Genomic DNA, 26,304 nt, shown 5'->3' with positions numbered 1-26,304 from the left:
TAAGACAACCTGATAAAATCAGGTCTGTCATTGGCATGGCAAAATGAAAGTATGTGGGCGCATCTTTGATGATCTACACATTGTGAGTTTCGCATCCGGGATAGGCCTACTGTGTGTTGGCTACATGAGTATTTACCCACATGTTGTGCGAATCAGTCCGCGTAATCACACGCACGCGAATGGCCAACTACGAAATATATAGCCTGCTAGTAAATGGAGGATCAGTCTTCGGCTTCAACCTACAAAATATAGCCTACTTGACAATCACTACATACTTCGTAAAAATGGTGAGCTGTTGTGATTTGTTCATTCGTTTTTATTGAATAAGCCAACAATTTCAAGGGATCAACATAAGAATATAATATTTATTTCCTGACTCGAGAGGATACGCCATAGACTGTACAAAAATATGCCAAGTCTTCCTTTCTGTCTGAAAGTGAAGTCGCACTACAAAGACCGAGGCTGTGTTCGAGAGCAACAAAACCGTGATGTATCATGGGTAGATTGTGACTGACTGACTGACTGACTGATCTACAAATAATAATGAGTCATTATGGTGTAAGGTGATTTGTAGATTATGTTAATAATGTCTGATTTAATAAACAAATACGATAGCAAAGATTTTTATAACTAAACCAAGATAGACCACTGCCTCTCGTTTCCAATAGAAACAAATGAGTCAGAGTGGGCAGAACAAACAAGGAGGTGGGCAGAGCCAGCGAGATCCTATTTGCCTGTTCTAGCAGACGTCTGCATATTTCCGTTAGGGAACGCACAATCTGTGAAGGGAGCGTGTGCAATAACGCAATTCGCCTTTGCACTGAGCAACGCGGTTTACATTATTTTTTTGCAAATGTTAAAGTCTAAAATACTTAATCCACTCTGTTCAAAACAGATTCTAGTTTTGGGAACAGAAAGCTGTATTGAGATCAAATGTTTCATCAATGAGAAATCCATCTCCTTCCATCTTCTCCCACTGCTGGCTACTATGCTTCCTCTCACTTCCAAATTTGGTAGTTAGTGGAAATTCCAAGCGGATGCTCCACATGTGTACATCCGGTGAAATATCTGTCTCGTTGTTCTATCTGTGACAATAGTCCGTTTGAAAAAGGTAAAGGGTACAACATTTCCAAAACATCAGACTCTTCCCATGGTTAACCCAGGGATATTCAGTCTGAAAGAAGTCTGCCTAAAAAATATGCAAGACTCTACAAGCCAGAATGTTGGATAAAATGATATTTACCGTTGTCAGTGCTGTTGGTCGTTTTGACAGTAGGAGAAGGAGAAAGTGTTATTTACCTGACTTTTTGCTGCGGTGTTAGGTTCTGTCACGTGTATTTTCAATCTCCTGATGCAATGCGCGTGATGAACAATATGTAAACAATAGCCTAATGTCACCGAACGTAGTCAACCGAAGCACGTTTCCTTGCAATCAGCTTGAAGTGTTTGTCAAATTTGCCAGCTGGCGGCGTGGGACAATGTTCGGTCTGTGGTTTGGTTAGGCTCGGCCATATTGTACAAGTGTTTGTCTCATGCGAAAAACCGATATACAGGATAGCATACTGAAGGTTGGGTTGATAAAGCTTCCCTGTGGATATTGTGTCTCGGATTAACCAAGCGGGGAGAGGCTGCCCGTTGGCACAGTTCCAAGATCAGTCAGAAGCGTTCAGTTAACTTTACGCCAATGAATCTTAAAACGGAACTTTGATCCGCATTAAGTAGTATTGATATCCTTCGCCACTGTCGTTTTACGACAGATATTTAGAACCATATTTACAACCGGACAACACTGGGCCAATTGTGAGCTGCCCCATGGGACTCCCGGTCATGGCGGGTTGTGACACTGTCTGGGATCGAACTGGGATCTGTAGTGACGCCTTGCCTTAGACCGCTGCCCTACTTGGGAGGCCCCTGTAGTAAGGATTTATGTGTACTACTTAGTTAATTGATTCGATAGCATGTTTAATCTATGCAACTAAATTCTAGTTTTCTTTTATTCTGTAATAGGGTATATTGTAGCCATCTGTTCAAGCTAATCAAAATAGATTTCTGAAACAGTGTGTAAGCTACACAAAATGCTTACTCGCAATAAAGCTATCCTCATAAACAGTGCAATGATAGTAAGCTATTTGTATTTACATTAGGCTATAGCCTACAAATAGCTGTACCATGTAATCGTTGGCCTATTAGGCTGTAGGCCTACTGCAAATGATTGTTGTTTGTTCCTGAACTGGGCGAATGGCAGAGCTATCCTTCAGCACCACAAGTTGGTTCAACTTCTTTAACGTCATTGCGCGATTCTGGCGCTGTCCTTTCAGGACCACAAAGGGCGCATTGATCGCTAAAGATGACGTCTCAAGATCTGTTGCCTACGCAATAGTCATACTCATCACTTCTTATTATTACAAATAGAAAAGTATCTCTTCTCACAGTGGTGCTTGTTTAGTAAAGTTAGATCAAAGCTGAATCACTCTTGCAAGATCACAATGATTAATTTTCATTTCAATAACAGAACCAAATAAAATAGCATAGTAGGCCTATAACGTTAGTTACACCAAAAACGCCTAATTTCAAATTATATTTTAGGATGGTTAGCTGAAGTTGACCATACAGTGCATTCGGAAAGTATTCAAACCCCTTGACTTTTTCCACATTTTGTTACATTACAGCCTAAAATAGATTTTTAAAATGGATTACTTTTATTTTAATCCTCGTCAATAATACCCCATAATGACAAAGCAAAAACAGGATCATTTTTATGTGTGCAAATGTATTCAAAATAAATACGTTGTTTACATAGCTATTCAGACCCTTCGCTATGAGACTCGAAATTGAGCTCAGGTGCATCCTGTATTCATTGATCCTCCTTGAGATGTTTCAACAACTTGATCGGAGTCCACCTGTTGTAAATTCAATTGATTCGACATGATTTGGAAAGTCACACACCTGTCTATATAAGGTCCCACAGTTGAAAGTGCATGTCAGAGCAAAAACCAAGCCATGAGGTCGAAGGAATTGTCCGTAGAGTGCTGAGACAGGATTGTGTCGAGGGAGATGACCAAGAACTCGATGGTCACTCTGAAAGAGCTCCAGAGTTCCTCTGTGGAGATGGGAGAACCTTCCAGAAGGACAGCCATCTCTGCAGCACTCCGCCAATCAGGCCTTTATGGTAGAGTGGCCAGACGGAATCCCCTCTTCAGTAAAAGTCACATGATAGCCCGCTTGGAGTTTGCCAAAACAAGATTCTTTGTTCTAATGAAACCAAGATTGAACTCTTTGGTCTGAATGCCAAGCGTCACGTCTGGAGGAAACCTGGCACTATCCCTACGGTGAAGCGTGGTGGCAGCATCAGGACCTCAGACTGGGGTGAAGGTTCACCTTCCAACAGGAAGGACTGTTCCAACAGACAGGACTGTTCTGAGGAGTATTTCTGGATGTAATAAAGCCCTTTTTATTCTGATTGTTGCATTTTATATTTGTTGTTCAGTGTAGTTTAGCTGGGGAAAGCGGTCAAAACGAACTCGGGCCTAGTGCGCATTTGTGCCCAACTGGGCGCGCTAGTCAATTTCAGGAGACAGATTGTAGTTTTTATGCTCTGATATCAGGAGCTGGCAGTGAAAAGTTTGATTAAACAATTCAGAGACTGAAGATAATAAATCAGATGACTTACATTTAAGGAGAGCGAATCGATATACAATCACCTAATCAGCTGTAACTGTCAACAGTAAAACAAAGCTTAAAACTTTGAGTGAACCCAGAATACAGAAAATGAATGGGGAAGTTGCTTTCCTCCTCACCACCACTCTATGGCTGCCAGTCCACCCATTATGACATCATTGACTTGACTGGGGAAGTCAATTCTGTTCATTCTATTTCAATGCTGAATCACCCCCACACACACAGGAATTTTGGGGACTGTATTTATGCTACATAAAGTCACATGTTTTGTAGCCCAGACAAGTCACACCGTGAATTGTTTGTTTTACACTGGCCCTTTTTTTTGCATGTTATACGGTATGTATTTGGACAGTGAAGCTAATATTTTGTCTCGATGGGTCGATGCTACCATTTTGGATTTGAGATCAGATGATGAATATGAGGCGGCAGTGCATAATGTCACCTTCTCTTTCAGTGTATTTTCATACATCTGTTTTGCCATTTAGAAATAAAAGCACTTTAGGTTGGCCCATCTAGTCCACCCATTTTAATAGTTAAAGGGATAGTGGGAAATGTTGGCAATTAAGCCCTTTTTCTACTTACCTATAGTCAGATGAACTCATAGATAAGTCTACCATTTTAATGCCTCTGCATGCAGTTTGAGGGAAGTTGAAGGTAGTTTTGCGAGCCATTGCTAACTAGCGTTAGCTCAATGACTGGAAGTCTCTGGAAGCCTATAGCCAAAGATGTTTATAACTAACCTTTCTAGAATATAATTGCGTATTTTTGTTAGGGAACACCTACTCTGTGAAGTGTGCGTGTGCAATAACTCAATTCGCCCTTGCACTCCTAAACAACATTTTTCCAAACTTTGGCAAAGGGTAAAGTCTACAAAATTTTGTCCACTCTGGTTATTACAGGTTTTAGTTTTGGAAACAGAACTGTGTTGAGATTAAATGTTTCATCTAGGAGAAAATGTGCAGATGGGCAAATGATAAATCACTATCATGTTTACAATTTCTTTAGCTAAATGGGTATATATTGCTTTATCATTTTCATGATTGAGTATGCATAATGCCTGCCAATTTGAAAAATAAAAAGCTAGCCAAGTGTGTGGTATTTGTGCCGCGTTCACGTGCTCGTCGGAATAAGAAACTCAGAAATTACCGACTTGATAACTGGTTATACACGTATCGCATTCAACCAGTTAGCAAGTTGGATATTTCCGAGTTTCCTATTTCTGACTAGCACGTCAACGCGGCACCACATTTCCATGGTACTATCCAGTACAACACTGACACATAGAGCCAAAATGTGAAGTTTCACTGTTCAAAAGCATATGGTGAAGAATGTAGATAACACAGGATACATTTTTATTTATTAAATGCCCTGAATGTGTTTTTACATTGCAAAACTCACCAGAGATTGAGATTGAGATTATGCACCCATAACTTTTTCCTTCCCTTTTTTTATAAGGTGTGAAGGACCTCTTTTATTAAACAGCATGGATTGGACTATTGGGAAGGAGAGAATTCCCTCATGTAATAGTGAACTGCCTAAGGCCTCAAACAATGCCTCCGGAACCAACCTCACTATCAATCTGAATGAAATGCTCAGATCAAAAGCTGACGTGGAAAGGAAGCGTGTTCCAATCCGCCCACCCAACCCAAGAGCCCCTGCACCCAGGGAACTGGAGTTTAGTCGAGGCCTTTCGTGTGAGCCCATGCCCAAACCCATTATCCGAAGACGTGCACGATCTCTGTCCTCCTCCAAAGAGTGGAAGAGGCACACTCGTAATGTTGGGGTGCGTTTTGTAGACTGCTTGGGCCTGGACCTAGAGGACGTTAAGGTTTTCAAAACCGGAGAGGATCCTTTTGTGCCACAACATGTCTCCTTCAAGCTTTTGATGGGTGCAGAGCTGGCTGGGGGGAAGAACTTGGAAATCTCACTGCCGTATCTGAAGCCGGTGTTCCCTCAGCAACCCGGTGATCGACCTGAATTCTTCAGCCGCCTGCGCCAGCAGAGAGTCTGTCTGGAGAGGGTTTTGTGCTTTGACCTGGGCATCATTGGGATCACTCAGGTCCTCAACCTCCATTTTGAGAAAGAGGTGAGCGTGCGCTATTCTTTCACAGGATGGAGGTGCAGCTCAGAAACCAAGGCCTCCTGGGTATCCACCACCTGCAAGTCCTGGGATGGTACACAGGAGCAGCTCAATTGTGACACCTTTCGTTTCCACCTGCCTGTTCCTCCCTTCCTGCTACCTGGAGCTGCTTTGGAATTTGCTGTCCGATACAAAGTTTCCGGGAAAGAGCACTGGGACAACAACGAGGGGCAAAACTATAAGTTGGTCTGCCATAGCTACAAGCTGACTGTGCCTAAGGAGTGTGAGCATAGCATGGTGCACTTTATTTGAGCTCATTTAACAAGGAGCATTTACTGGTTGCTCTCATAAGTTCCAATTAATAATTTGGCCACAAGGTCAAAAACTTCATCAGAACTGAGAGGCAGCAGTAGTGTTCAGAAAAAGACAGATCTGGTATATATGAATAACATGTTATTGGAGCACTCAGCTAATAGAGAATCACATCATGGTTATCTGTGACTGTGGTGGAAGCCATGTTTATTATTCATTCATACACATTTATTTTAACAGAGCACACCTATTAGTATTGGAGTGCATGTTTTCAAATGCAAATGCACTTTATTATATACATTGCCTTCGGAAAGTATTCAGACACCTTGACTTTTTCCAAATTTTGTTACATTACAGCCTTAATCTAAAATGGACATAAATCTACACTCAATGCCCCATAATGACAAAGGAAAAACAGGTTTTTATCAATTTGAGCTGGCCTCCCAGCCAAACTGAGAAATCGTGGGAGAAGGGCCTTGGTCAGGGAGGTGACCAAGAACCCAATGGTCACTCTGATAGAGCTCCGGAGTGATATTTCAGTTCTTCAAACCAGTTTTTGCCTTGTCATTATGGGGTATTGTGTGTAGATTGATGAGGGGGAAAAAAACTATTGAATATATTTTAGAATAAGGCTGTAACAAAATGTGGAAAAGTCAAGGGGTCTGAATACTTTCCGAAGGCACTGTATACAGCACTTGTTCAGATAAGACTGACACAGAGTACACATTTCACTGTGGCAATGTGCCTCTGGATAATGCACTTACTTTATGGTTTCTACTTGTCGGATGTTTTAAAATAATTTTGACTTACTCTGGTCCTCGGAACTAGCCATGCTTGCCAGGTGGAACACATGTAACTGGTTGAGATTAATTTATAACAGGAAATAAAGAGTTTATCTTCAAGAGAAGATCAGTCAAGCATTTAAACTATGCAACCAAGCAGCTTTTAGTTCAAATATTACTCATGATATAAATTGAAAATATTTAGCAACTAACAAAAGAAATACACTGTTTAACTGGTCGTACTTAGAAAAGTTAATACTATTGTTTCTTGTTCTTTTTACATTAAAGCACAGTTGATGATAGAAACCTTTGTTGTGAATTATTTGCCTTTGTTCCTTACAATACAACACTAAAGCTGTCTTTACACTGCAGCTAAAATTGACCCAATTCAACAACAAAATAATTCTCCTGTGACACAGTTCAATCTTCTTTAGAATGGTGTAAACAGCTAAAAACCACATGGAGTCACATCTTTTCAGTTCTGATTTGGACCTCATTCATATGTGCTACTATATCCAATACCTAGCCATGTGACCTGTATCTGGACACGCCAATCAGATTCTTTCAGTGCCCAAGTGATTTTTATTACACTCTCCATGCAACAGGTTAATTTTGTCACAACTGCATTGGTGGTAACAGTTGAAATGGACAGTGACAGCACCTACCAGCATAGCCTCTTCGCTCGGTCGACCAATACATATTGGTCTCCCATCACTGAACACTATATCCTGGTACCCCGCAAAATATTTACCAGCTCTATGATTTACATGTTTCCGGGAAAGAAAATTCCCATCACTGAATGCATATCTAGAATTAATCCGGAATGCCTTACCAGTCAGCATGGGTTACCCTTTTTACTTTACACCAGGGGTAAGCAACTAGATTCCGCTGCAAACCAATTTTTGTCGAAATAGATGGTCAGGGGGCCAAAACCTAATTTATAATCATTTGTCGAATTCAAATTGACAACAAGTAAGCCCAAATCCGATTTGTATTTGAAAATAACAATCATTTTATACCTTCATTACATTGAGACACGATTACATATGCCTCTTTATTTGTGGGGATACTTGGGAACATATTTCTTAGTTTAAATACATTTTACTTTGCTGGCAGGTTAGTCTCATTGAGGTTGCAAATCTATTTTGCAAGAGAGACCTGGACAAAAAAATCAGCCAGCAAAGTTTCAAACATTTACAACATAAAACACAAGCACTATAGTTTAAAAACGTCAGTTTACACATTGAACAGGCACATTAGTTTTGGCAGAAGTGGTTAATCTAGGGGTTAAAACATTGACAGCCCCCTAAACCATTTTCCGCCATAGATTTTACCCTGGCTTTAATATCAGTTAAGGAGCTCCTGTCATTTCATGTCCTTTTGTAGCTCATTCAAAGTAGAGGGCAGGGCACTGGAACACTTTTTTTTTACCTTGGTCTGTGCCGGCCTTAGGCACCATCAAAGAGATGTCGTCCTGTGAGCATACAGTGCTTTCATGAAGTAGTCACACCCCTTGACTTTTTCCTAATTTTGTTGTGTTACAGCCTGAATTTAAAATGGATTGAATAGAGATTTGTTTTGTCACTGGCCTACACACAATACCTCATAATGTCAAAGTGGAATTATGTTTTTCGGAATTTTTACTAATTAATAAAAAATGAAAAGATAATGTCTTGAGTCAATAAGCATTCAACCCCTTTGTTAAGGCAAGCCTAAATAAGTTCAGGAGTAAACATTTGCTTAACGAGTCACATAACAAGTTGCATGGATTCACTATGTATGCAATAATAGTGTTTAACATGACTTTTGAATGACTACCTCATCTCTGTACCTCACACATACAGTTATCTGTAAGATCGGTCAGTCGAGCAGTGAATTTCAAACTCCGATTCAACCACAAGACCAGGGAGGTTTTCCAATACCTATTGGTAGATACGTAAAAAAAGAAATACAAATAAAAAGCAGACATTAAATATCCCTTTGGTAGTTAGTCTTGTCCCATCGCTGCAATTGTACAGACTCGGAAGAGGTGAAGGTCAAGAGCCACGCATCCTCCGAAACATGACCCTCCCAAGCCGCACTACTTCTTGACACACTGCTTGCTTAACCCGGAAGCCAGCCGCACCAATGTGTTGGAGGAAACACAGTACAGCTGGCGACCGAAGTCGGCATGCATGCACCTGGCCCGCCACAAGGAATCGCTAGAGCACGATGGGACGAGGACATCCTGGCCAGCCAAATCCTGCCTTAAACCGCTGCGCCACTCGGGAGGCCCATGGTGAAGTTCTTTATTACACTTTGGATGGTGTATCAATACAAGTCACTATAAAAATACAGTTGCCAGAGAGGAAGGAAACCTCTCAGGGATTTCACAATGAGGCCCATGGTGACTTTAAAACAGTAATGGCTGTGATAGAGAAATGAGCCTGAATCAACATTGTTGTTACTCCACAATACTAACCTAATTGACAGAATGAAAAGGAAGCCTGTACAGAATAAAAATATTCCAAAACATGCATCCTGTTTGCAACAAGGCGCTAAAGTAATACTGCAAAACATTTGGCAAAGCAATTCACTTTTGGTCCTGAATACAAAGTGTTATGTTTGGAGCAAATCCAATACATTACTGAGTTCCGCTGTCCATATTTTCAAGAATAGTGGTTGCTGCATCGTGTTATGGATATACTTGTAATCGTTTAAGGACTGGGGAGTTTTTCAGGATAAAAAAGAAATGTAATGGAGCTAACCACAGGCAAAATCCTAGAGGATCCTAAAACACAAGGCCACATCTACACTGTAGTTGCTTTCCAAGAAGTCAGTGAATGTTACTGAGTGGCTGAGCTACAGTTTTGACTTAAATCTACTTGAAAATCTATGGTAAGATGTGAAAATGGCTGTCTAACAATGATCACCAACCAATTTGACAGAGCTTGAAGACTTTCTTAAAGAATAATGTACAATCCAGGTGTGCAAAGCTCTTAGAGATTTACCCAGAAAAGCTGACAGCTGTAATCGCTGCCAAATGTGATTCTAACATGTATTGACTCAGGGGTGTGAATACTACTTCAATAAATTTGCTAAAAATTAAAAAAACATGTTTTCACTGTCATTATGCCGTATTGTGCGTAGATGGGTGACAAGAAAATATATTTAATCAATTTTGAGTTCAGGCTTTAACATAACAAAATGTGGAGGAAGTCAAGGGGTATGAATACTATCTGAAGACACTGTAGGTAATCATAGTCTGCTGACACGAATGAGAGCTGTCTCAGTATGGCCTTATAAATAAAAATGTACCAATGACTTAGTCTAATAAGAGCTATGGAAGGCCAGTTAACTAGTGTGATTACAAGTCCACACGCTGAAGGGTATTCCACATGTGTAATTACTCATGATCTATTTCATGTTTTTGCAAACTTATGTTTTGTAATTACACATTTAAAAGTCACCTGTGAATTACCATGTTAATAACTCCAAACAAAATGTGACATTGTTACATGTAACTATAAGGGAAAGTATAAGAAAAAACCCCAGCTAGCTATGTTGTTATGTGTATCCCAATAGACTAGGACCTTTTAACAACCCTTAAACAAGGCACACCTTGCCATGTTATAACCTGTCCCAAAGGATACATTGAATCAAATGTTATGTTACTACGATGCTTTTGCAAAGGATACACTTGTAATTATAATGTATCTACCCAGGATCAAGCAATTTAATGCAAAGTGAAACATGTCTTTTTAATTGCTATATATTTACAATGTAACTGAATTTCCAGACAATAGGCTAACCAAGAGAAATAAGGACACAGGACAACATTAGGTATAACCATGGAAAGAAGGTGTACCCAAACGTACAATTCCCCATTTCAGACTCATACCCAGGGTTGGGTAGTAACGGATTGCATGTAACAGGGATGCCTACAGACGGGGTGGTGGGTGATGCCAAGGGAGAGGGGTGATGGCGTGGCAAGCTGTGGAGGTCTGGACTTGGGCTGTGGAGGAAAAGTGGAGGTCAGGTGGAAGTAACCTGGACTCCCAGGCCAAGGGAGAGGGCATGTTCCCTGAGCAGGGAGTATCGGCCAGGAGGTCTGGACTTAGGCTGTGAAGCAACAGTGGGACAGTGGACTCTCTTAAGGGTCGGCACGCCATTAAATCTAGTTAGAGGAAACCGATACCTTTGCATCCTGAATGAAGGATCTATGAAGTGGTGCGGGGGGACACGAATGTATTAGGGGTGGCGTCAATTCGGAATTTCTGAAATTAATCCAGGAATTTGAATTGAATTTGAATTGGCCACATCCCACAGGAAGCATCATTTTAATTGAAGGAAGTAGAATTGAATTAAAAGCAATTCAACTGAGACAAAGTCTCATTAATTTGACAAATATTTTATCAAATGGATCTGCCAGTTATTAATGCAAAGAATACTCATACCATTTGAAATAATAGTTTGACTTTCATTGTCATGAAATTGACATTGTAATTGGATTGTTCCGTTTCATACTGCAGTGTTTGAGCTAATGCATTCTGAGAAATGTATTTATGTTTCTGATATTGTCACAGCGGTCAATGAAAGGGGACCAAGGCGCAGCGTGTAGAGTGCTCATTTTTACTTTATTTTAAGAGAACACTTAAACAAAAGAACAAAACGACAGCCAACAGTTCCATAAGGTACTCAGACAAAACGGAAAACAACTACCCACAAACCCCAAAGGAAAACAGGCTGCCTAAGTATGGTTTCCAATCAGAGACAACGAAAGATACCTGCCTCTGATTGGAAACCATACCCGGTCAAAACATGGAAAACAAAACATAGAAATAGCATACTAGAAAAACCCCACATATAAACAGAAAACCCAAAACCACCCAACACAACCACCTGTCACCCCCTGACCGCTCTACTATAGCAAATGACCTCTTACAAGGGTCAGGACGTGACAGATATTTAAAACATTAAAGGAAGGATGAATTATTATAGACAACATACATGTAATTATTTAAAATTGTTTTAGGAGAATGTGTTTTAAAAAGGACACGTTTCAACCATATGCTACATGGCATTGGTAGCCATACATAATGTCAAAATAAACATTTGTATAGTGATGTGTAGAATAAATAAACCATTTGAACTTCATTTAATGAAATTATACTTCCTTTAATTCAAATTTAATTCAAATTCTGCTTTTTGTTGGGTGTGGCCAATTCAAATTCAATAATTGAATTGCAAATAAAGGGCAATTCGCAACTCAATTCAGAACTGACCCCAACCCTGGAGTGTATCAGCAGCTGGGCAGATTATGTTTGGTCGTCAGAGGACAAACGTCATCAGGAATAATAGCGCCCTCTGGTGGAACTTGGCCTGAGTCCAATGTGTGATGAGAGGGTTTTTGCAATAAATTAAGGCCTATATATATATATATATATACTAGGGAATTTGGCTACAGGAGCAGTAGAAATCTATGAATGGAATCTTGGGGGAACCTGTCTGCAAATCAAGGTGTCTTTTAGTACCAGTTTAACTGATTGTGCTACAGTGAAGAGTTTACACATGCTTTCTCAAAGGTCCTACTGGAAACATAAAGACATCATGTGTATTCAGACAATGTTTCCCTCTAGTGGCTAAAATGTCCAAACATCACAGAAAGATGATTTTGTAATGGTATTCACATTTACATTGGCAGTATTGGATGGCACAATAACAAAAATATCAACCTGCCTAAAATGTGGACAGTTATCACTCAGGACAGTTTGAATTCTACACTGCAGTTAAAAGTTTGAAATTACTGTGTCTAACAGCAGATTATAGATTACAATAGAGAGTGTAATAATATTCATATGCAAAATAATATTCATATTAGTATACAGTATATATTTTGATTTCAGATGGAGTAGGCACAGTAATTAAGCCCAATTATTTGTTTTTATTTTTGTTCTGAAGCATGATTTTGTCCTCAGGGTAAATGCATCGTCCTCTGTTTTGCAGCTCTGCTATGAAAGGCATGCAGAATGTGGGATAGACTGTTCTTCTGGCTGAGAGGATTGTTTGAGTTCTTTGTGCCAGATGGATTGGATAGATGAGATTTACTGGATAACCCTGTGCCCGTAGAAGGATAGTGCAGGTTGGTGTTGCAGAGACAAAAGCCAGGTTACATAATGTAAATATAGGGCCGGTGGTGTTCCTTTCACAGGCTTAGACAACCTGCAAGTAAACCGGTGCACATGGCTTTCTCCTTGATCAAATTGTAAACAGTGCTACCAAACTTAATGTACCAGATGCAGAGAAATGTACTATTCACTGTATGTTCTACTGAGTAGGTCCTCTTGACAGTAAGCTGTTACACATGGCTTGTTTTCTTGAAGCTGATGCATTGAGTAACTGTGAGAGGCAGTTTTCATCTTTGCTTTCTCTATCCGCTTTTCTCTTTGTACTGTTAGTGTGTGGGTGGAGTGGACAAGGTTGCTTCAGGAAAAAAAGTGTGATTTTCAATTAATGCTGATAGAGGAGAGTGGTGACGAAGGTACAGAGAGAACTGTGAAGACCGCTAGCAGACAGTCAGGATTATTCTCTGCCACTGCAATCAACAGGTAAACTGGCATCCTATTCTTTTTTTGCCACATATAACCGAACAGCACACTTGTTTTATATTGTATAGACTTTACAGGTAGATTAAAGTTTATTTGAATAGTCATGTCCTATTTAGACTAGGAGATTATATTTGACCAAGTCATTCTGCCGTGCTATTTGGAGTTAATATAATAGATTATAAACACATGCATGTTATAGGCTTGAACACTATCAAAATATATATTTAAAATGCGCCTGAGGCTGCAAAGTTGAATTCTGCATTTAACATTTTGGTTACACTTTTGGAAAAATATAATAGTGAAGTCCTTGTACAGACATATTTGGCATGTAACATGACCATTCGATGGAAAGTGACGGAAACTTCAGAAACCTTCAAAGCATTATAAAGATTATTCCGATTACTTCCAGACCTATCTTATGACGGCTATTTCATTTGAACACCTTTTAAAAATAAGAGTTTGGCAAGTTACACACATTAGAATATAAAATATGTGCTACTCTTAACCTAATACTAAAGATGTGCAGACCCTAGGTTTATTTTTTGCCAAATAACTAACCAGTGTAATTGGATTGGGTGAATAACCTAGCTGCTTTTCATTTGAATGGTGAATTAGTTATTTCTGCTCAAATAAAGGAGACATTACATTTTTCTCTTTTCCCATTGCGTAAAGCCTATTGAAAATGCCTCTGGGGAAGGAATTCAGGAAGAAAGCAGAGGACATCACAGCAGTGTATGATCTGAGAGAGAAGCTAGGAGAGTGAGTGTCTGTTATATTTTTGCCACATAGGATTAGATCTACATGCCGTTTCCAAACAAATATAAGGCTCTTTACTTGGTGTGAGAGCCATTACCTTGATACCTTGATGCTTACTGAAATCATGGCACATTCTTCCCATTATGAAGTATTACAATTCTCTAGCAGAGGCCCCTGGAGTTGTCAGAGGTGGAAGCCATCCCAATTCATCGGGTGACTGAATAATTATCATCCCAAAATAAAGCAATGAGAACGAAAGCCTGTATGAATGGGTACTAATATGATGTGGGTGTGTTTCAGGGGATCATTCTCTGAGGTGCGCGTGGCTCAGCACCGCCGCACCCTGAAACTTGTAGCAGTCAAGTGTATCCGCAAGAGGGCGCTAAAGGGCAAAGAAGGCATGTTGGAGAATGAGATAGCAGTGCTACGCAGGTTAGTGTCACCTCTGCACTTTTAGCTAATACAAAATAGACAAGAAATCAATGGTTCAGAGTGTATCCATTGTTTCCCCTTCAGAATCAACCATCCCAACATTGTGGCATTGGAGGAGACCTTCGAGACATCTACAAAGCTTTATCTGGTTATGACTCTGTGGGTGGTGGGATTTTAATTTAGATTACCCTGAAATGATCTAATCCAAGTTGAATTGTTGATTATTTCGTTGCTTATATTTTACAATGCAATTGAAGGCTTGTTACCACAGTGTTACAGGAGGCGAGTTGCTGGACCGTATTCTGGAGAAGGGCAGTTACACTGAGAGGGATGCCAGCCGTGTCATTCAACAGGTTCTGGAGGCAGTCCAATACCTCCACCAGCTGGGCATCGTGCACAGGGACCTGAAGGTACAACTGTTCGCTAGCTGTTAGAAAAACTATTAACAGCATCGTAGGATTACTGTTATATGTCCCCCAAGTAGATCAACATAAAAGAGAATAGAATGTATCTGAGAGTTCACAGGTTAAGGTAGATGGTCAATGTGCTCAATATAATTGGGATCAACACTCTCATGTGATTTTCTTATTGTTTGGTAGAAGTGTTCAAGTGATTGATAGATACAGCTTAATTGTCAGTTATTTTAGGTCTTCTATTATTATCATTCCAGCCTGAGAACCTACTGTATCAGACTCCGTCGGAAGATTCCAAGATCGTCATCAGTGACTTTGGCCTGTCCAAGATGGAGGAGCAGGGGGTGCTCACCACAGCATGTGGAACCCCTGCGTATGTGGGTGAGGATCCCCAAATACATACATCACTTCTGAACCCTCATCATGTAGAATTAAAGCAGTTTGAGCCTCATACATTAACCTTCTCTTTCATTTTGTGTGCAGCGCCAGAGCTTCTGCAGCAGAAATCATATGGCAAAGAAGTGGACCTATGGGCTCTGGGGGTGATCACCTATATACTGTGAGTGTATGGTAATGGTTAGTTCCTCACAGTTTACTTAATATAGACAAGTAAAAAGTTATGTTGTGCTAAAAGGATTTTTTTTTTACGTTCCAGACTCTGTGGCTACCCTCCGTTTTATGACGAGAGTGAGTCACATATGTACAGGCAGATTATAAAGGCTGAATATGAGTTTGACTCCCCGTATTGGGATGAAATCTCTAGTTCAGGTAAAGTATGACCTTGGTCTATGAGAGATCATTTTAGCTAGCCTGTATTAGTTCATTACATCACATCTCACACATAATTGACACGCAACATTATCACTGTCTTGGCAATAATTACTTATTTTTCTTTCTTTCAATGTGCTTTTAATTTAACTTTCTTTTATCTTGAAATTGTATGTCCTCCTGAATGCTGCTTCTCTCTCCACATTTTTTCCATTCAGCAAAAGATTTCATTCCGCACATGTTGCAGAAAGAACCAGAGAAGAGGTACAATTGTGAGCAGGCCTTGAAGCATCTTTGGTGAGTTTAAAAAATGATTAGTAGCTATGTGTGTATTCTTTTCTATAACACGTTTAGTAAGAATTCTCAGTACTATCAGTGTGCATGTCTTCGGTCAGTTGAAGTAAAGAATAAGATGTTTTATACAACACAATGAATCGGTACTTTGATAAATAGGGATATTTTCAAGTATTTCTATACTTCTATTGTCACGCCCTGACCTGAGAGAGACGGTTTTTCTCTGTTTGGTTAGGTCAGGGTTTGACATGGGGTGGGCATTCTATGTGTTGTAATTCTATGTTGGTTTTTCCTTTGATTGGCCTAGTATGGTTTCCAATCAGAGGCAGCTGTCTATCGTTGTCTCTGATTGGGAATCATACTTAGGCAGCCCTTTTTCCCACAGTCAGTTGTGGGATCTTGTCTTTGTTTGGTTGCATGTATTTTGCACTACGAAGCTTTTCGTCTGTTGTGTTGGTTATTGTTTTTAGCTGGTTCACCTTTAAAATAAAAGATGATGAACTCAACTCACACTGCGCCTTTGTCTACCTTGAACGACGGCTGTTACATCTATAGCCTATCGTAATGTCCATGGCAGTTGAGTTTTAAACATAGATCACTTTAATCCAAACATACAATAGATTCTTTCTGCTGAAAATATAATAATTTTCTTGATCTTTATTGATTGCATATCACCTTATGTTTCCTTTAGGATTTCGATGAAAAACATCCTGTAGGTCTGTCACTATATCACATGTAGTATACGGTACACATAGCATCCCACTGGACACAGATGTCCGTTCAATGTCTAGTTTTAATTTACATTTGGTTGAGTTGTGGTTGTCAACTAACGTGAAATCAACAAAACATGACACCATGTGATTGGATTTAGGTTAAAAGTTGGGTTGAAAAAAATACAAACTCCCCTTACGTTGATTACTTTTTTCAAATCCAATCAGTTTTCCATGCTGATTCAACGTCATAACATAGAATTTTGGTTGTTTAAATGATGTGGAAACAACGTCGATTCAACCAGTTTTTGCATAGTGGGCTAATGACTCCAAAGTTATATGATAATGGTGTTGATGGCTTGTTGATTGGTGCTGTGTGTGTTGTTGAATCAGGATATCAGGAGGAGCTGCTCTGGAGAAGAACATTCATGGATCCGTCAGTAAGCAGATCCAGAAGAACTTTGCTAAGAGCCAGTGGAAGGTAAGATTAGTCCTGCCTGGTTACTGTTTAAAATGTCCAAATCATCTTCCACAATACAATATCTCCCATAAAACTAGAATCAAGATATATGCCCAGTTACACTGACTATGTAAATCAATTCTTCTGTGTACAGGAATGCACTACACTCTTAGAAATAAGGTTGGGGTACAATATTAGGGTACAATATTGTTCCCTAGGGAACAAAAATATCAAAATACACAATGTGCCTTCAGAGGTACACATATTGATCTCACATGGTACCTGTTAGAAAAATGTTAGGGTACATATTTGGATAAAGAGTCTGGTGGTACATTTTTGTACCCAATATTTTGAACATAAATGTACAATAATTATACTCTCGTTCTCCAAAAAAGGGGTACGATGTGAAGGTACATTTCTGTTTCCCAGGATACTAACAGCTTTGTCACTGGGGTGGTACCCTAAAAAGCCACATTTGTACCATAATCATTATCATATTTGCCAACATGATCTACTGCAGGTAGATTCTTTTTGAATAGTTTGTATTATCTTTGTTTTTGCATATACATTCATTCATTGATTAATCGTATGCTACATAAAGATAAATAGCATACATTTTTCAAAACTAATCCAATCAGTTAGTTAGATTTTTTGCACCTGTTATTGAAATGTTTGTTCCAGTTTAAATGGCGTAAGTAGTCTCCACACAATGTTTTTTATTTCTTATTTTATTTCACCTTCATTTAATCAGGTAGGCCAGTTGAGAACAAGTTCCCATTTACAACTACGACCTGGCCAGGATAAAGCAAAGCAGTGCGACAAAAACAACAACACAGAGTTACACATGGGATAAACAAACGTACAGTCAATAATACAAGAGAAAAATGTTCCTAACTCTGGCAGTCATAAAGAATGCAGGTTGCGGGTGAATAAAAATTCCAGCTGTTGGATATCCAAAATCTGGCTGGGTTCTAATAGGAATTACATATCACTTTGCAAGCTAGCATAATGTGACTTGTAGGTAGGATTGCAAAATTTTGGTAACGTTCCCAAATTTCGCTGGTTTTCCAGAAATCACGGTTGGAAGATTCATGGAAAACAGAGGGAATAAGAAAGAAATGATTCAACCAGGATTTCTAGTTAGCGGAATATTGCAACCCTACTTGCAGGCCTGGTGTGGCCTGTAAACCATGAGTTTCCTAATGAGATATGTAACGTATTGTCATAAAGAGCTTAATTTTAATGATAACATACACCTAAGAACTCACTTGGTGAAGGCCACGGGACTGAAAATGAACAAATTCAACAACCATTTCACTAACAAATACAGTCATGGGTGGTAACGCTACAATTTCCTCAACAAAGCAAGCCACACTGGGAAATTATATTGGATGCATGGCTCAGCCTGTTCTTTCAGTTAGTTATTTTTGAGTGGAAGTGTTGGTACAGTTCAAGTAGTCTATGGTAGAGGTACGTTTTTGTCACTTACTAGGAACACTTTGTCACTGTGGTACACTGTGGTATAATGGCAAAATGCATCTTTTCTAAAAGCACACTTTTGTACCTGTGAACTATATGTTTTCAGAGGGCATTCAATGCCACGATGGTGGTGAGGCACCTCAGTAAGAAGAATCTAGTAGTAGAGGAGGAGGCTAAGGATAAGGCAGAGACCAAGGCTACACTGTAAGGTGAGGGATGAAATAAAAATGGCACCGGAGAAGAAGGCAGACGTTTTACTTGTCCCCAACCGATTGTGTTTTTTGGTTAGTTTATTTACCTTTTTTGTAACTTATTTTTGTACTTATTTTGTACATAATGTTGCCTCTACCATCTCTTATGACCGAAAATAACTTCTGGACATCAGGACTGCGATTACTCACCACGGACTGGCAGAATCCTTTTTTTCCTTTAACGAGTCTGATGTGCCTGATGAGAACGATATACTACTTTCTCGGGAACAGGCCCAGATCCCCGTGATTTGCGTGAAGAGGAGGTGGAGAAAAAGGGGCCAGAGGTCGAGCTGCCTTCTGAGAATTCATAGGCGATCGAATAAACCACTTCCTTCCATTCTGCTAGCAAACGTGCAATCTTTGGAGAATAAAATAGATGACCTACGCGCAAGATTAAACTACCAACGGGACATTAAAAACGGTAATATCTTATGCTTCACGGAGTCGTGGCTGAACAACGACACTATCAACACACAGCTGGCTGGTTATTCGCTGTACCGGCAGGATAGAACAGCGGCATCTGGTAAGACAGGGGGTGGCGAGCTATGTATTTTTGAAAAATAACAGCTGGTGCACTATCGATATCTAAGGAAGTCTCGAGCTATTGCTCGCCTGAGGTAGAGTATCTCATGATAAGCTGTAGACCACACTATCTACCTAGACAGTTTTCATCAGTATTTTTCATAGCTGTTTACATACCACCACAGTCAGAGCCTGGCACTAAGACAACATTGAATGAGCTGTATTACGCCATAAGCAAACAAGAAAACGCTCACCCAGAGGCAGCGCTCCTAGTAGCCGGGGACTTTAATGCAGGGAAACTTAAATCTTTTTTACCAAATTTCTATCAGCATGTTAAATGTGCAACCAGAGGAAAAAAAACTCTGGACCACCTTTACTCCACACACAGAGACACATACAAAGCTCTCCCTCGCCCTCCATTTGGCAAATCTGACCATAATTCTATCCTCCTGATTCCTGCTTACAAGCAAAAATTAAAGCAGGAAGCACCAGTAACTAGATCAATAAAAAAGTGGTCAGATGAAGCAGATGCTAAGCTACAGGACTATTTTGCTAGCACAGACTGGAATATGTTCAGGTATTCCTCCGATGGCATTGAGGAGTACACCATATCAGTCATTGGCTTAATCAATAAGTGCATCGACGACGTCGTCCCCACAGTGACTGTACGTACATACCCCAACCAGAAGCCATGGATTACAGGCAACATCCATACTGAGCTAAAGGCTAGAGCTGCCGCATTCAAGGAGCGAGACTCTAACCCGGAAGCTTATAAGAAATCCCGCTATGCCCTCCGACAAACCATCAAACAGGTAAAGCGTCAATACAGGACTAAGATTGAATCGTACTACACCGGCTCTGATGCTCGTTGGATGTGGCAGGGCTTGCAAACCATTACAGACTACAAAGGGAAGCACAGCCGCGAGCTGCCCAGTGACACGAGCCTACCAGACGAGCTAAACTACTTCTATGCTCGCTTCGAGGCAAATTGTACTAAAACATGCATGAGAGCACCAGCTGTTCCGCAGCTTAAACAGGTCAACATTCACAAGGCCACAGGGCCAGATGGATTACCAGGACGTGTACTGCAAGCATGCGCTGACCAACTGGCAAGTGTCTTCACTGACATTTTCAACCTCTCCCTGTCCGAGTCTGTAATACCAACATGTTTTAAGCAGACCACCATAGTGTCTGTGCCCAAGAACACTAACGTAACCTGCCTAAATGATTACCGACCCGTAGCACTCACGTCTGTAGCCATGAAGTGCTTTGAAAGGCTGGTCATGGCTCACATCAACACCATTCCAGAAACCCTAGACTCACTCCAATTTGCATACAGCCCCAACATATCCACAGATGATGCAATCTCTATTGCACTCCACACTGCCCTTTCCCAACTGAACAAAAGGAACACCTATGTGAGAATGTTGTTAATTGACTACAGCTCAGCGTTCAACACCAAAGTGCCCTCAAAGCTCATCAATAAGCTAAGGACCCTGGGACTAAACACCTCCCTCTGCAACTGGATCCTGGACTTCCTGATGGGCCGCCCCCAGGTGGTAAGGTAGGGTAACAACACATCCGCCATGCTGTACCTCAACACTGGGGCCCCTCAGTGGTGTGTGCTCAGTCACCTCCTGTACTCCCTGTTCACTCATGACTGCACGGCCAGGCATGACTCCAATCATTAAGTTTGCCGATGACACAACAGTGGTACAGTAGGCCTGATCACCAACAACGATGAGAAAGTCTATAGGGAGGAGGTCAGAGACATGGCAGTGTGGTGCCAGGACAACAACCTCTCCCTCAACGTGATCAAGACAAAGGAGATGATTGTGGACTACAGGAAAAAGAGGACCGAGCACGCCCCCATTCTCATCGACGAGGCTGTAGTGGAGCAGGTTGAGAGTTTCGAGTTCCTTGGTGTCCACATCACCAACAAACTAACATGGTCCAAGCACACCAAGACAGTCTTGAAGAGGGCACGACAAAACCTATTCCCCCTCAGGAAACAAAAGATTTGGCATGGGTCTTCAGATCCTCAAAAGGTTCTACAGCTGCACCATCGCAAGCATCCTGACTGGTTGCATCACTGCCTGGTATGGCAACTGCTCGGCCTCCGACCGCAAGGCACTACAGAGGGTAGTGCGAATGGCCCAGTACATCACTGGGGCCAAGCTCCCTGCCATCCAGGACCTCTATACCAGGCGGTGTCAGAGGAAGGCCCTAAAAATTGTCAAAGACTCCAGCCACCCTAGTCATAGACTGTTCTCTCTGCTACCGCACGGCAAGCGGTACCGGAGTGCCAAGTCTAGGTCCAAGAGGCTTCTAAACAGCTTCTACCCCCAAGCCATAAGACTCCTGAACAGCTAATCAAATGGCTACCCAGACTATTTACATTGCCCCCCTCCTCCCCCCTACCCCTCTTTTACATCGCTGCTACTTTCTGTTGTTATCATCTATGCATAGTCACTTTAATAACTCTACTCACATGTGCATATTACCTCAATTAACCGGTGCCCCCGCACATTGACTCTGTACCTGTACCCCCCTGTATGTAGTCTCACTATTGTTATTTTACTGCTGCTCTTTAATTACTTGTTATTTTTATAATTTAAAAAAAATGTTTTAACTGCATTGTTGGTTAGGGGCTCATAAGTAAGCATTTCACTGTAAGGTCTGCACCTGTTGTATTCGGCACATGTGACTAATACAATTTGATTTGAATGGCATAAATAGCTCAGTATCACAATCCCACAGCTAACAGACAATGGTCACAGTAGCTAGAGTAACCTGTATTTCTTTTCTCTTGGTTTAGGTTGTGACCTTTAATCCATGGGTAGAAGAGAAATTGCCCAGAAGAATCCTGTGACAGACCAGTCTGAGTGGTCATTTCTGCTCTCAAGCGTCTCTGTATGTGATAAAAAGCAAATACAGTGTGAAACTTTCTTTCTGCCAGCAGAGAGCACTCTTAATCAGGCTTAAGTTCTTATTTTTGTTGTCTGTCATCCAAACATTGCTCAGACTCTGGTTGGGCCCCATACACTTCAGCAATAAGACTAATTTGACTCATCAAGTGTAATTTTGTTGATAAATCCATATAGGCTTAGTATCTGTTGACCATGCATGGATGTAAACATATTTTCTTGAACGTCATGAAGTCTCTATAGACCCTTGTATTCTTCACCAATAAAAATGTTAGAAAACACTGTATTTTTTTACTCCTAGTTTGATCTATAATCATCCTCTTGTTGAGTTTGACACAGTCATTAGCATTCTTGATTGTCTTGGGAAGAATAAGAACAAATTAAATTGACTAAATCTGCAGCATTGAAAATGACAAAGCTCAAATTAAAGGTTCAATGCAGCTGTTTTTATCTCAATATCAAATAATTTCTGATTAACAATTAAGTACCTTACTGTGATTGTTTCAATTAAAATGGTTAAAAATAAACAAAAATAGCTTCTTAGCAAAGAGCAATTTCTCAAGCAGGAATTTTGCTAGGACTGTCTGGGAGTGGTCTAAGTGGGGAGAGGAAAACTGAAAACTAGCTGTTATTGGCAGAGAAGTTTGGAATTCTCGTTCTTAGTGGTCTATTAACAAATTTACCACCCGGTGATGTCACCATGCAGGCCAAAACTCCATCCCGCTGAAAGTTCAGGCGGTCTTTTCAAACAGCTCTTACACCAAAAGGGCATTATCATACTTTTCACAATTTCACAGTATTATTCCAACCTCAGAGTGTGGAAATGTATATAAAACACGTTTGTTTGACTACACTGGGCCTTTAAAGCAACAATGTGGGATAGGGGCAGAATACATATTGCCTTTGACAGGAGAAACAAACCATGCTTACCCTAAACTAATGAGACAGCTCCTAGAAAGCACTCCGCTGTATGTATATGTGTGAGAGAGAGGCAGCCTAAGAACCTATAATATCTTACATTTGGGTCAGAATGCATCAGAGTGCCCTTGAACATGGAGCAGTTCTCTTTTCATTAGAACAATGCCTGTAAAGAGTTTTAAAGGGGAATTTCACCCTGGCTCTGTCACTGAATATAGTCATTACTATACTAGCAACATTACATTTTTATCATAAACGTCACAATTATCCAAACCACAAGCTAAAACTAGCACATTTTCATTTCACTGCTAGAATGGTGAAGTTTCAAATACCTGTGTATTCGTCTGCTCATAGTGAACCACAAAGTCCGGCATTCAAAGCAAATGCTGAAACCGCTTGCTAGGTAGAGGGGGCATGCCCACAAACTCGAATAATGACGTTGTTTACCTCAAACAACCAGCACACAGAAATCTCAGAACCTTTCTAGGCAAGATTGTTTTGAAAACATTTGTTTTTCAGTGTTTGTCATCATGCCCATGTTGTGTTCGGTGCCTGGCTGTGCTAATTACAAACAAGTGTGAAAATCTTTCACCATTTTACCTACCAGAGATTCTGCCAGTGGCTTGCGGCTATCAAGAATGATGCGGTGACAAAAGATTATCTGAGGGAATTTCAGGCTGAACTGATTAGGAATCCATTTCGATGACAGCTGAGAAGTGATGTGATACCATCTATTTTTTAACCCTTCACAACAAAACAGAAGATTCTCAATTAGAGGTAGCCTAACGTTAGCTAGCCTCTTAAGGATCCAACCCTTTTTTAAATTTTTTAAAATGACATACCCAAATCGACTGCCTGTAGCTCAGGACCTGAAGCAAGGATATGCATATTCATGATACCAAAAGTAAAATAAATTTAACACATTACATCTGGTGAAAGATAATACAAAGAAAAAAACGTGTTTTTTTGGTATTTTTTTCTTTGTACCGTCATTTTGAAATGCAAGGGAAAGGCCATCATGTATTATTCCAGCCCAGGCGCAATTTAGATTTTGGCCACTAGATGGCAGCAGTGCATGTGCAAAGTTTTAGACTGATCCAATGAACCAATGCATACATATTCAAGATGTTGTGTCAAGACTGCCCAAAAGTGCGTAATTGGTTTATTAATACATAATTGTGTATTCTCCTCAAACAATAGCAGGGTATTCTTTCACTATAATAGATACTGTTAATTGGACAGTGCAGTTAGATTAACAAGAATTTAAGCTTTCTGCCCATATGTCTATGTCCTGGGAAATGTTCATGTTACTTACAACCGCATGCTAATCACATTAGCCTACGTTAGATTGACCATCCCGTGGACCGATCCTGTAGAGGTTAACTTGCTAGCCTAGTTGGGTACGTTAGCTAGCTAACTAACGTTACAGTCCTGTACAGCTAAATCATGTATCTATCGTTTGGGATACACACTGTCAATCAGTTTCGCCTATGCCATGGCAGTCACTGCTAGACTGGTAGCTAACTTCAGCAGAGTAAACAAATTTGTTAGTTAAAGTCAGTCAAAGATAGAACATGTTACCAAATAAATAGTATCTCAATTTGATGGCCATCTATTCCACCCTTGTCTAGAAAACATTCCCTTAGTAAAAATAGAATTGTCGATATAGCTAACTAACTCTCTGTTTGTGAATGTGTATAAATCGTCTATGGTTGGTTAGTTGGTTCTCAGCCAGCTAGCAATCTTGCTGCCAATTTTGTGATGCTAGTTAGCTAACAGCAAGCTGACAATGTTGAAATGTCCATGTAAGGTATGCTTAGCTAGCCAGTCTACTAGAGATCAATACAATTAGTGGGGAGGTTAAATTGTGTATTTTTCTGGTACAGAATCTGATTCCACCAACATGCGCTTGCCACCCCTTGCTCTGCACAAGGTGAAGGTAAATTGGCCAAAATATTTACAAGCTAAGATAGCTCAATTTAAAGTAAGCATGGTATAAACATGAATTGGGTAGTGTTTGGATGGTTTGTGTTTGCGTTTGCGTTATGGGGTTACAGGTGGTTAGAGGTAGCCTGAGGACCACAGAGTACCTTCCAGACCATGTAATCAATTTAGTCTACCCCTCTTCCCTTTTTATCTTTCACTTTTGTAAAACTCAGGTTATCTGGAGTCATTCCACAGTGCCCTGCAGAAAAATACCCCAAAGCGGGGGCATTTTGGATACACGAGCATGAGGGAGCGGACACACCTTGCAGTTATGGAGCACAACAAGATTGTGGGACAGAAACCAGCAAGGGACACTGAAAGGTCTAAAATCAAGACTACAACAGTAATGACACAACCACCTCATTATTCTCTCTGCAGATTCTCAAAACCCAATACAAAGACATTAACTCTTTTGTCATATCCCAGATTACCTATTTTCTTATGGTCTTGCCTACACCAAGAGACCTGTTTAAAAAAAGTATTTGAGCAAAACATATTCCATTTTATTTAGGCAAAATTATTTAGACAAAATTAAATGAGCCTATTTATTTAATGAATATTAATTCTGAGGGCAGAAATTATGAAAAATTAAAGCATTAGACCTCGCACTAAAGGCATCAGTCATTCAAAAGTTATGCTTAACTCCAAACTGGTTCTCTAGAAGATTAGTAAGTATTTCTCCCCCCATGTTCAAGAATGGACTTTTTCCCTTTATTCAGATTACAACCTCTCACTTTCGGTTATTTGAAATCATCTCCAAAATATTGCTATTTTTAAAACAAACCATAGAAAGTTGGTTGCAACTTCAGTTAAATCCACCAGAAAAGACAGAACAAATAATATAACAAAAGAATTGTGGTTAAACTCAAATATACTAATTGATAAAAAACAACAACATTATATATATATATATATATATATACAGAAAAAGGTATCATCTTTGTAAATT

The 26,304-nt window shown here is 40.2% G+C and overlaps 2 protein-coding genes across 4 annotated transcripts; both read left to right on the top strand.

Annotated features, from left to right (window-relative positions):
* The first annotated feature begins 132 nt into the window (after window positions 1–132).
* ppp1r3da (protein phosphatase 1, regulatory subunit 3Da) lies at window positions 133–7,154 on the top strand. The gene is made up of 2 exons (XM_014145853.2): window positions 133–287; window positions 5,134–7,154. Exon 2 carries the CDS (start codon window positions 5,162–5,164, stop codon window positions 6,068–6,070), a length of 909 nt encoding a protein of 302 aa, XP_014001328.1. The 5' UTR covers window positions 133–287; window positions 5,134–5,161; the 3' UTR covers window positions 6,071–7,154.
* Window positions 7,155–13,084: 5,930 nt separating this feature from the next.
* LOC106572314 (pregnancy up-regulated nonubiquitous CaM kinase) lies at window positions 13,085–22,737 on the top strand. Of its 3 annotated transcripts, XM_014146351.2 has the most exons (12): window positions 13,091–13,439; window positions 14,112–14,198; window positions 14,496–14,627; window positions 14,712–14,786; window positions 14,899–15,037; window positions 15,298–15,421; window positions 15,524–15,599; window positions 15,696–15,808; window positions 16,027–16,105; window positions 17,206–17,293; window positions 18,858–18,960; window positions 22,343–22,737. In XM_014146351.2, the coding sequence occupies exons 1-11, from the start codon at window positions 13,345–13,347 to the stop codon at window positions 18,957–18,959; spliced, it is 1,110 nt and encodes a 369-aa protein (XP_014001826.1). In that variant the 5' UTR covers window positions 13,091–13,344; the 3' UTR covers window position 18,960; window positions 22,343–22,737. The 3 variants fall into 3 exon arrangements, with proteins under 3 accessions (XP_014001829.1, XP_045552087.1, XP_014001826.1); XM_014146354.2 differs by lacking the exon at window positions 14,112–14,198 and having other exon boundaries at window positions 13,085–13,439; XM_045696131.1 differs by lacking the exon at window positions 18,858–18,960 and having other exon boundaries at window positions 13,088–13,439.
* Window positions 22,738–26,304: the final 3,567 nt, after the last annotated feature.

Source organism: Salmo salar, chromosome ssa15 (assembly GCF_905237065.1).
Source record: "Salmo salar chromosome ssa15, Ssal_v3.1, whole genome shotgun sequence".
Taxonomy (NCBI): Eukaryota; Metazoa; Chordata; class Actinopteri; order Salmoniformes; family Salmonidae; genus Salmo; species Salmo salar.
Note: the sequence above shows the minus strand (reverse complement) of the source record. Positions and strands in the feature narration are given on the sequence as shown.

Excerpts from the sequence above, each read along its gene's own strand:
- ppp1r3da (XM_014145853.2), top strand. The coding sequence starts at position 5,162 with ATGGATTGGACTATTGGGAAGGAGAGAATTCCCTCATGTAATAGTGAA.
- LOC106572314 (XM_014146351.2), top strand. The coding sequence starts at position 13,345 with ATGCTGATAGAGGAGAGTGGTGACGAAGGTACAGAGAGAACTGTGAAG. Across the intron at positions 15,038-15,297 it reads TCGTGCACAGGGACCTGAAG|CCTGAGAACCTACTGTATCA; the intron begins GTACAACTGTTC and ends TTATCATTCCAG. Across the intron at positions 15,809-16,026 it reads GGATGAAATCTCTAGTTCAG|CAAAAGATTTCATTCCGCAC; the intron begins GTAAAGTATGAC and ends TTTTCCATTCAG.